Consider the following 10,004-nt stretch of genomic DNA (forward strand, 5'->3'; position numbering starts at 1 on the left):
CAGCAGGAAAAGGGCAGAGACCAAAGGCAACAGAAGCTGGTTGGAAGAGTCTCTCAAGTCCAGTGACAATGAACAAGGTACGGTGAGGCCACTCCATGACAGCCTGCCCCACTCCTGGAGACTGGGTCACTCGCCCTCTGTGGGAAAGGACCCTTGCGGAGACCTGAGTGCCATAGAAGTTGACCGAGGTAGTGGGCAGGGAGTTCTTTCATGATGTCATTACAGTCTCCATACTTCCTTCTGGAATGTACAGTGAGGAACACAGCTGAGAGGAAGGAGCTTGACCTCCTGGGGTGCTTCTTACCCAGCTTATGGCTGGGCAGGAAGTTTGGGTGACCCCAGGGGCTTGCCAGTTTACTTACTCCACCTTCACGCTGCATCTGGTCACCAAGTCATAAGTACCCAGGCCCAGTGGAGTGGAGATGATAAAGCACAATGGTCTGGCTTCTACCCTCTTGTCCCAGGCCTTTGAAGAAACTTGCCACTTGGCATTTTGTGGGTTAACCTATTTGCTGTTTGAATGTGGGGTAATTAAAATATTAATGCCTGGAAAACATAATTGGTATATCTTTAGAAACTGAAGCTACTCTAGTGATCAGTGCTAACAATGAGCTTTTCTCTCTGCACGGGCTACAACTGTGTAACGCCTGCTTTTTCTCCCCCTCCCCAACCCCCACCACCCCCTCCGGATTTAGGCTTGCCTGTGTTCTCGGGCTCTCCGCCCATGAAGAGCCTTTCATCCACCAATGCAAGCGGCAAAAAGCAGACTCAGCCAAGCTGCACACCAGCCTCGAGGCCGCCTGCCAAACATCAGAAAATTAAAGAAAGCCAGAAGACAGATGTGCTGTGCACAGACGAAGAAGAGGATTGCCAGGCTGCCTCCCTGCTGCAAAAATACACCGACACCAGCGAGAAACCATCCGGGAAGAGACTGTGTAAAACCAAGCATTTGATCCCCCAGGAGCCCAGGCGGGGCTTGTCGCTTACGGGAGACTACTACGTGGAGAATGCTGATGGCAAGGTACCTCTGGCCCCTCACTCCCCCCTGGGCCTGGACATGCACATCTTGCCTGCCTGCTGCTCTGCTTCTGGGGACAAAGTTTTCCTTTTCTTGGACTCCTCCCCCAAATGTCACTCCCCTTTCCTACAGGGCACATCTCTTGGGTAGTGGTGAAGTTTCAGACTAGTAAGAATGAAACCCTTGGCCCCAATCCCCTCCCACAAACAAAGGAAAGGAAAAAGGGCCTCCTTCTGCTTGGGTGTGTACCTCGGGGAAGAGGTGGCTATGGAAGGTGGCCTTAAATGTGTGCACTGCCTGGTTTTGTGATAGGTGACTGTCCGGAGATTCCGAAAGCGGCCTGAGCCCAGTTCCGACTATGATCTGTCACCAGCCAAGCAGGACCAGAAGCCCTTTGACCGTTTGCAACAACTGCTACCAGCTTCCCAGTCTTCGCAGCTGCCATGCTCGAGCTCCCCTCCAGAGACCACCCAGTCGCGCCCGATGCCCCCAGAAGCACGGAGACTTATTGTCAATAAGAATGCCGGTGAGACCCTCCTGCAGCGTGCCGCCCGGCTTGGCTATGAGGTGAGTGTCTTTGGGGGTGCCCTGAATCCAGAAACTACAGGCTACTACTATTCCTTGAGGTTTGAGGGGGATACAGGGCAGGGGAGGCGATGGGACTCAGAGCCTGGCCCCCTCCACATCAGGGTGCTTGGCTGGGTATCCCACAGGATGTTTGCGTTAACCCCACTCTACAGCTGTCTCTTTGGTGGCTTTTGTTCAATCGCAGTGTGAAAAGAAAGGCCTCTCTGATGTTCAGTTCGTGTTCAGGCAGGTAGGCTGCTTGGCATCCTCCGATCTTGCTCACTTATCTCTGATATAAAATCTGACATAACCCAACGCTTGACGACTGGGGGAATTTTAAAGAGCCCCTTTGGATTCTGATTAGCAAGAGGGAGAGAAATTGTTAGCTCTATCTTGAGTTGTGGGCAGACAATGTCTGTGTTGGTAGGGGTTGGTGGGGAGGACCTGAGTAGTCTCTAAGAGGGCAAGGGAGCCCAGTGCTGAGGAGGGAGACAGCTCAGGCTTTTCCCCAAACTCGCTGCCCTCGCCTGCGTATCTCTACCCAGCATTGCTGATGACAATAGCCTATATTGCTGTAGCAATATAGATGGAAAGATAGCTTATATCTTTCTAAGCCTGTATGATCCAAAGTAACTCATTTCACCTTTTCCACATCTCTGTGTGGTAATAACTAGGATTATCCCGCTTTTAGGTGAGAAAACTGAGCCCCAGAAGGGTTAAATGACAACTTGTACAGGTAACCATCCAGTAGTCTGGCTCCAAAGCCCAGCCCCCACTCCTCACCCACCCCACTCCTCTCTCGGACTGGCTCACATTGGAATTGCCCTTTGTACGGTTCCAAACCTCTGTGAGATAGATTACTCCCTCTGCCCTGTGCAGCTCCCCCACCACGCTTGTCAGTTGAAATTGTGATGTAATAGCCTACAAGGCAAAGGCGTTTTTTAATGCTGGCATCAGCCCTCTGGGAGTTGAATGGTGAAAATAAAATGCCGCTCAGCAGGCAGAGTGTGGAGGTGTGGATGAGTGCCGGGGTGGCAGGACTCATGCTGGCACGGGCTTGGCTGAGGGCTCACAGGATTTGTCCGGAGCCCTGGCTCCCAGAGCCTGGCCAGCACCATGCTGCTGTTCATTGTGCAGTGAACCCTTCCTGGTGTGACTGCCTCTACTCCCAGCCTACCCCTGAGGCATGACTGTGTAGGTAGGAAGTTAGAAGCACTAGCACTTTCTTAGTTTGGGGGTATTTTTGATTGTTGGTTGTATGTGCTGTTTGTATCAACATGGCCCTTCCGGAGATCTCTGAATTACCTGGAGAGAACTCTGAAAGAACTGGTAGTTAAGTCATGAAATCCAAGTGGCAGCTAGTTGGCTTCCGGTGAGCTGAAAGCAGTAGAACCTAGATCAGTGTTGATGTTGCAGATGACACTGAGCTAGACTCCACATGCCAAGCATTCGCTCTTTACTAGTCGTGATTGAGAAAATGGACTGTGTTTCCAGCAGACACTGGAGATGGGGGATGGGCAGGAGAGCAGCCTGCTCCACCTGCCATGGACTGCAGGATTCCTGGCCTTGCCTTTGATCTTCGCATCATTTCCACCAGTCACTCTTGGGACCCAGAGACCTCAAGATACCCTTGTTGGCTCTCTCAGGAAGTTTGATGGCACATGAAGCCTTGGGAATGTTTGTGTCAGGACAACTGCTTTGTTTTTTTTTTTTTTCCCTTTCAAATGTAAATTTCAATATGTAAATTGCACAGATCACCAGTTATAGCACTGAGCATCTAACTACTAGATGAAAGCTTTCAACTTTGAACCCAACTTTCTAGGATTTCTTTGGGCAAAATTTAAAATGTTGGGATAATGGCTCGTCAGGAAATGTGGCAATCTAAATCTTTTAAAGTTGAAGGACAATTTGCTTAACCTGGTAAAGGGATAAAGGTATAGTTTGAATGTACAAAGTCTGAGAAGAATTTCCTGAAGTTAGTCTTTCCAGTTGTTATTTTCTGCTTAGCTAAAGATACCATGTGCAGTAAAGAGGCTGTCTGAGCCTTATGTCATTAATCTGGTTCTTGAGGTTTAGAAACACCCTCTGTGTTAAATAGATGACTTGCATGGCCGGAGACACTCAAACCTTTCCCCCCCAGTAACAAAGCTTCTGTTTCTTAGGCTAAAAGGCCAGTGTGCAACCACATGCTTATGCGTTTAGTGGTGATGGTTAAATTTTCTATGAATTGAATAAATCATGTTTTTAAAAAAGTTAATGAGGCATTTAATTAATTAACAATGTCGGGTTTATGGCCTTTATGGTTACATTTTGTGGTTAATGGCATTCAGCTTATAGCTGCTTAACAGAGAACTGTCCAACAAAAACAGTTTGATTTTGTTTGGGAATGGGTGGGCTGCCCTTCAAACACTCCCATTTCTAGAGTAGAAAATAAACCAAGAAATGTATTGGGTAGACAGACTTGGCTGGCCTCTTAACCATTCCCTCCAACTGTTGATGACAGAGGTTGCCATCCATTTAGAAGCCAATCACCCTCTCAGCTAGGAGAAAGTAGTTAGCCCGCTTGACTCCAACAGAGAGGTCCTGTGGGATACTTGCCATGTCTGGATTGCATCCCTCTAGCTGAAGTCCTCTGGGGCCTTTTGAATCTTCCCATCTGCCCAGATACCAAAAGACTTGAGTTCTAGGTCTAGTACTTCATGTTAATTGAACTTGGGGTTTAACCTCTCTGGGCCTCAGTTTCTCCAAGTGTAGAATGAGAACAGTACCACTTTCCTTTCTGATATCTCATAGATTACTGTGGGATAACAGAAGACATACTCATTTCGGGAAATGAGAAGTGCAATGTAAATAGCGATATCAACATGAATGAGTTAGGACAGCCCGTGGCAAAATGTCTGACTTGGCTGTGGGTTACTACCACCTCTATTGCCATCCTCCAGGAAAAGAGTCGACTTACCCATCAGCTTTTCTGTCCTTTCATTTCTAGGTACCCTTGAATCAGCCCTAGTAGCGATGAAGGTTTCCAGGTGAAGGCCATAATTGTCAGCAAATAAACCCTTGGTTGACAGGACACCAGGCAGGCCGCCGGGACCTGGGTAAATTGATCTGTGCACAGCAGTCAGTGGTGCTCAGACCTGATCCCAGAGCCACGTGACGGGGCCTCTCCCTGGCTGGGGCATACAATTCATTAGCTTGCAGCCGTCCACTCGAGTCTGGCTAGTGAGGGCCTGCTAAAAGAGCAGCAGCTTCATGCGGTATCCTAGATACCAGGGCTCAGGGCAGGTGGCCTGGGAGCCCAGAGGATTGTGGGTTTTCTGGCAGGTTAGGATCCGAACGAAGAAACACATTTGTGGTTATGCCGTCTCTCTTCCTCCTCTTGTTTCTGAAGGGACCCGCTCCGGTGACCTGAAGCAACAGGGCACCGATGGCCAGATTTACCAGCATGCAACATTAGGTTCACAAGGGCGAGTATATGGAACATTCTAGTTAGCTCCCAAGTGAGTGGTCATCTGTGATTGACATGTCTTCGAAAAGATCATGAAAGGTTTTTCAGAACCCACCTCAACATCTATGGATAGCTAGAATGACCCTTGTTTTAGGTTTAACAGATGAGTTATTTAAGAGTTGTCACAGGGAGGTCTGCTCTGACCCTATCCAGCTCGCCCTGACCAAGTGGAGTATGTGTTGGACCACCTGCAGGCTCTGCCTATCCCAGCTCTCAGAACCTGACAGCTCTGCTGGGCATGACTTGTAGGAAAAGATTAAAATACGTTTTCTGGTGGCAAATGCCGTTCTGTGTGTTTGAAAACTTTCTTAGTCAACGTAATAAAATGTTGGAATAAGTTACTGCTCTGCTTCTGGGAGCATTTCACATTAATATATTCACATGCCAAAAAAGTAAGATTAATACGGTGATTCTAATGCGAACTGTTGACACAGAACACCTTCTGAGAAGGGGCAAGGGTGGACTTATTTAGTTCTTGAAATGTGTAGGTTACAGTATGTGGTATATTAGATCCCTGTCATTAACTTAAGTGAATATGAAAATGTTATATTGATTCTTCCTGAAGGGGGTAGAGGGTGGGGTTATTTGAAGCATTTTGTATCATTTCTTGGTGGTCTGTGTGGTCCATAGAGAAAGCCTCTTTTTTACTCTAATTAACATACAAACAGGAACATTTGCGCCCCAGGTTCTGTTTTAGGGTCTTTACAGAGGTGTGAGGATCTAGCTAATCTGGGCATCCCTTTGTCTCTAAGTTGAGGAATGTTCTCTAGCTGGTTTAATGTCTATGTATCGGTTGTGCATACTTTTATCTAAACTTGTGTTGTCATCCACTACCACCTACTGAATGAGCTCATCAAGTGAGAGTGCCCTGTACTTGTCAATGTGCTATCTAAGATGTTAGCAGCCAGACTGTTTTATACTGGCCATGCCAGGCCCTGGGCTGAGGGCTTTTATAGCTATCTGATTGCATCCTCTCAGCTGCCCTATAGAGCCTCTTATTCTCCTGTCTCACAGAGGAAGAAATGGACACTTGGAGAAGTTCAAGGGTAACTGGCCCAGGGCCAGGCTACTAGGGCAGCAGAGCCAGGTTTCATATACAGTCACTAGCCTGCAGAGCCAGATGACACTGTCTCCATCACAAAGTCCTTCACACATGTTCTTGCCCCCTCACTAAGACATCCACTGCCTACCTGTGCCATAGTAGGCTCTCGAACCCAAGGATGTGTATGCCTTTGAAAGAGGGTACTGCCAAGCTATAGAGAGGCCACCCTTACAAAGTTCACGATGCGGTGGTCTGATGGCATTCCCCTTCCTGTCCCCACAGGAGGTGGTTTTATACTGTCTGGAGAATAAGATTTGTGATGTGAACCATCGAGACAACGCTGGATACTGTGCCCTGCATGAAGCTTGTGCTAGGGGGTGGTTGAACATCGTGCGACACCTTCTTGAATATGGCGCTGATGTCAACTGCAGTGCCCAGGATGGAACCAGGTCTGTGGTGGGTCTCGAAGTCAGCCTGGCCCTGCTGGGGCACAGGTAGTGAGTGATTCTCTGGGTATGCAGGGAGCCCCAGAAGGAAAGATAGAGAGTGACATGGAAGCACACTGATGGTGGATTTTAGATTTCCTCTAAAATGGAATCGGCCAGACGTTTCTGGAAAATACAGATAAAACTTTGAAAGTTTGCAATGCTCCCGGGGACGAAAGTCCTTGAAAATGTTGAGCCTGCCTGAATTGGAAGTGTTGCCTTTTAAGACCCTGAACTCTTCATTAGTATCTATTAAATCAAAGCACAGCCCTTAAAATGTATGGGAGCTGACAGTTCCAGGAATCCAGACAGGGCCAACTGCCTCTGGCTTGGTAGGACCTGCCCTGTCCACCCACATCCCTAGGTCTGGCCCCTACCCTGTCCTTGACCTCGGTTCATGGGTCAAAGCCTGGGTCTGAGTCAGCCTGAGCATCTTCCCGGTTGTGTGGGTGGGGTGCTACCGGGAGGCGTGGTGCTATGCCTTACCCAACAGTCATACCATTAGCAAAACAAATGTATTTGGTATAGTATGGTTTCCAAATAGTGTACCCTCACGATGGGACTTTGGGCAGCGTTTTGTGCCTCAGTCGACATTGGCGGGAGGGCTCTCTACCCTTATGAGAACTCCTCCCAGTGACTGGTTCTGGGCCTGAGGGTTGATCATTGCTCTCTAAGCTGTTGGGGTTTGACTTTCAGGAGAGGTCCCACTTTGCACCTAGTTTATTTTTAAAAGAGTAGGCTTTCTTTTTTTTTTTTAATGATATAACAATTGCTTATTGTATTGGTTTCCATAATGATGTTTTTTTTTCTTTGCAAGTTATCTTAGCTACTTCACAGTTCATTGAATATGATTTCATTTTTGCTTGTGTTCCTTCATAGGCCCTGGATTAAGATAGATTTGCATTTGAGAATTGGGCCTGAAATATTCAGTAAAGAGGTGTTGCTTGACCTTGGGCCAGTCACTGTCTCAGGTTCCCTATCTGGAATGGCAGTGACCGTACATGCCTCCTCGGTGAAATACTGCTGCTAAGAGGCTTGGCATACACACACCTAATTTTGCCTATTATTAGAGGCAAGCATTGTGTGCACAAGCTGAATTCCTCTCTGTATCTATCCTAGGCCTCTCCATGATGCTGTCGAGAACGATCATTTGGAAATTGTCCGCTTACTTCTTTCCTATGGTGCTGATCCTACTTTGGCTACATACTCAGGTAGAACCATCATGAAAATGACCCACAGCGAACTTATGGAAAAGTTTTTAACAGGTACGACAAAGTTCAAGAAATGATATTTAAACACCTAGATGGTGACTTCACACACTTCCTGGCCAAAGAATGCCACTAGCTCTTTGTTTACCTTAAGTTTCGCTTACTGGGAAAAGCAGTGTAAAGTTAGTCTATCAAAGAAGGAGATACACAATTCAAAGAGATACATACTTTTTTTTTTTTATGGTGACATTGGTTAACGAAGTCCAGTAAGTTTCAGCTGTACACTTTAACAGTAAGGGGTATATATATTTACACTGTGTGTTCACTTCCCATAGTTAGATTTCTGTCACCACATATTTGATCCCCCTTACCCCGTCTACCTCCCCCCTCCCCCCTACTCTCTGGTGATACATACTTTATTTTTGCCTTTGAGGGCTGAAACAGTTCCTAGCTTGCCAGTCTAGATTTTGTTTTGATGGGCTGGGGCGGTCCCTCCCTTGGGAGGGCAGGTGAGCAGGTATGTAGCTTTTGGTCAGATACAGCAGAGAACAGTGTGGAAAAGTGCACAAAGGGAGTATCATGGGGCGGACAAGAAGTGAGATGCCCTCTAACTGACAGCATTTGATTCTCAACAACGGGTTTTATCTTGTTTTTCTCTCTCCAGATTATTTAAATGACCTACAGGGTCGTAATGACGATGACTCCACTGGTTCTTGGGAGTTTTATGGCAGCTCTGTGTGTGGTGAGCTGAATTGTTCTTTTTAGTTCAGGGGGAGGTGAATGAGTTACAGAATATTTCTCTGGTGTGGGTGGGGTGTGGTGGGTGGTGGGTGCTGTAAGCAGGGTAGCTCAGTTGAGAAAGAATCTTTAAAGAGTCCTTTTTTGACAACGACTTAAGTCTTGCTGTGGCTTACTGATTTCTTTCTCTCTTCCTTGTTTGCCCTCCATTAGAACCAGATGATGAAAGCGGATATGATGTTTTAGCAAACCCCCCAGGGCCAGAGGACCAGGATGACGACGATGAGGCCTACAGTGATGTGTTTGAATTTGAATTTTCAGAAAGCCCCCTCTTACCATGCTATAACATCCAGGTGTCCGTCGCTCAGGGGTGAGTACGGTCATCATGTGATTGAGGACTAGCTCAGATGTTCTTGGGGTGGCAGGAGTTAGAAATCCCTTGAAGCAGATAAGGATGGATGGGTGGGGTGAATGAATGCCTAAGTGTCTGTGAAATGCAGTAGATCTTTTCCAGAAGCTGTGTACGTGGGATGGGGGTTAGGCCACAGCATAATATAACTGCTCCCATCAGAACACACCCCCAGAGCTCAAAAGACATTGAAGTCAGTGACTAGAATTTCACTAAGAGTCAGCAACGTGGATCTTTCAGTCACTAAACTCTTTGGGAAGGGTTTCTTCTTAGGAGCTTCCTCATAGGCCACCATAGGAGCCTTTCAAGGCACTTGAGGTCTACTGGACTATGTTGATAATATATCCTCTTCTTGTATAAGATTAGGAAAAGTATTATATGGCACCTGGGATCTTGTGTGTCATCATCAGATTTGGTTAGATCCAGTATGGCTCCTATGGTCGGGCCACTGTGCTCCTGTGACCAAGGCCTTGGGGTGTACATGTCAGGAGACTGTGTTCTGTGCTGTGTTGACCGCAGTGCTTAATGAGTAACATCCTCTTCTAAGGGCTCTGAGGCTATAAGCATGTATGTCATCACAGTGATATTTTATTAGTAATAGAAATCATGAACTGTAGCAAGGGTGTATGTAAGGAATGTAAAGTGTTCCTTCTCAAAAGCATTGAGGGCTGGGTGGGGGAGGCATGGGAAAGGAAAGGAAAGCCAGCCAGCCAGCCATCTGTGTTTATAATGCTCTATTCATGAGGGGAGGGGAAGAGGAGAGATCAAAGAGGAGCTTGCGATGACTATGGTTGGGATACAGACTGGCTTTCCCCAGTGACTAAAGCAGAGCACTCACTTGGAGAATGGTGACCTGAGTTGTGGCCAGAGCTGAGTGAGCAAGTTGTTACCTGTCGGTTTCCATCAGCACCAGCAGCACTGAGGGCAGCCTGTGATCCGTCTCATTCAGAGGTGTTGCTCCTGCTTCTGGCTAAGTTGATTGGTCCTCCCTAGATGGTCTCTTAATAAATCCAGATGAATCCAGAGTTC

At 47.2% G+C, this 10,004-nt stretch overlaps 1 protein-coding gene across 7 annotated transcripts in view; it reads left to right on the forward strand.

Annotated features, from left to right (window-relative positions):
- The window catches only part of BCOR (BCL6 corepressor), an 83,655-nt gene that overhangs the window by 72,176 nt on the left and 1,475 nt on the right, over nt 1-10,004 (forward strand). For all 7 annotated transcript variants that reach the window (XM_025051320.1, XM_025051319.1, XM_025051317.1 and 4 more), the window contains 7 exons: nt 1-77; nt 696-1,021; nt 1,331-1,585; nt 6,418-6,584; nt 7,740-7,885; nt 8,493-8,570; nt 8,780-8,936. The exon at nt 1-77 is cut by the window's left edge. In XM_025051320.1, coding sequence (XP_024907088.1) covers nt 1-77; nt 696-1,021; nt 1,331-1,585; nt 6,418-6,584; nt 7,740-7,885; nt 8,493-8,570; nt 8,780-8,936 — 1,206 coding nt within the window. The remainder of the gene's footprint in view (nt 78-695; nt 1,022-1,330; nt 1,586-6,417; nt 6,585-7,739; nt 7,886-8,492; nt 8,571-8,779; nt 8,937-10,004) is intronic.

The sequence above is a fragment of the Pteropus alecto genome, unplaced genomic scaffold, assembly GCF_000325575.1.
Source record: "Pteropus alecto unplaced genomic scaffold, ASM32557v1 scaffold28, whole genome shotgun sequence".
NCBI lineage: Eukaryota > Metazoa > Chordata > Mammalia > Chiroptera > Pteropodidae > Pteropus > Pteropus alecto.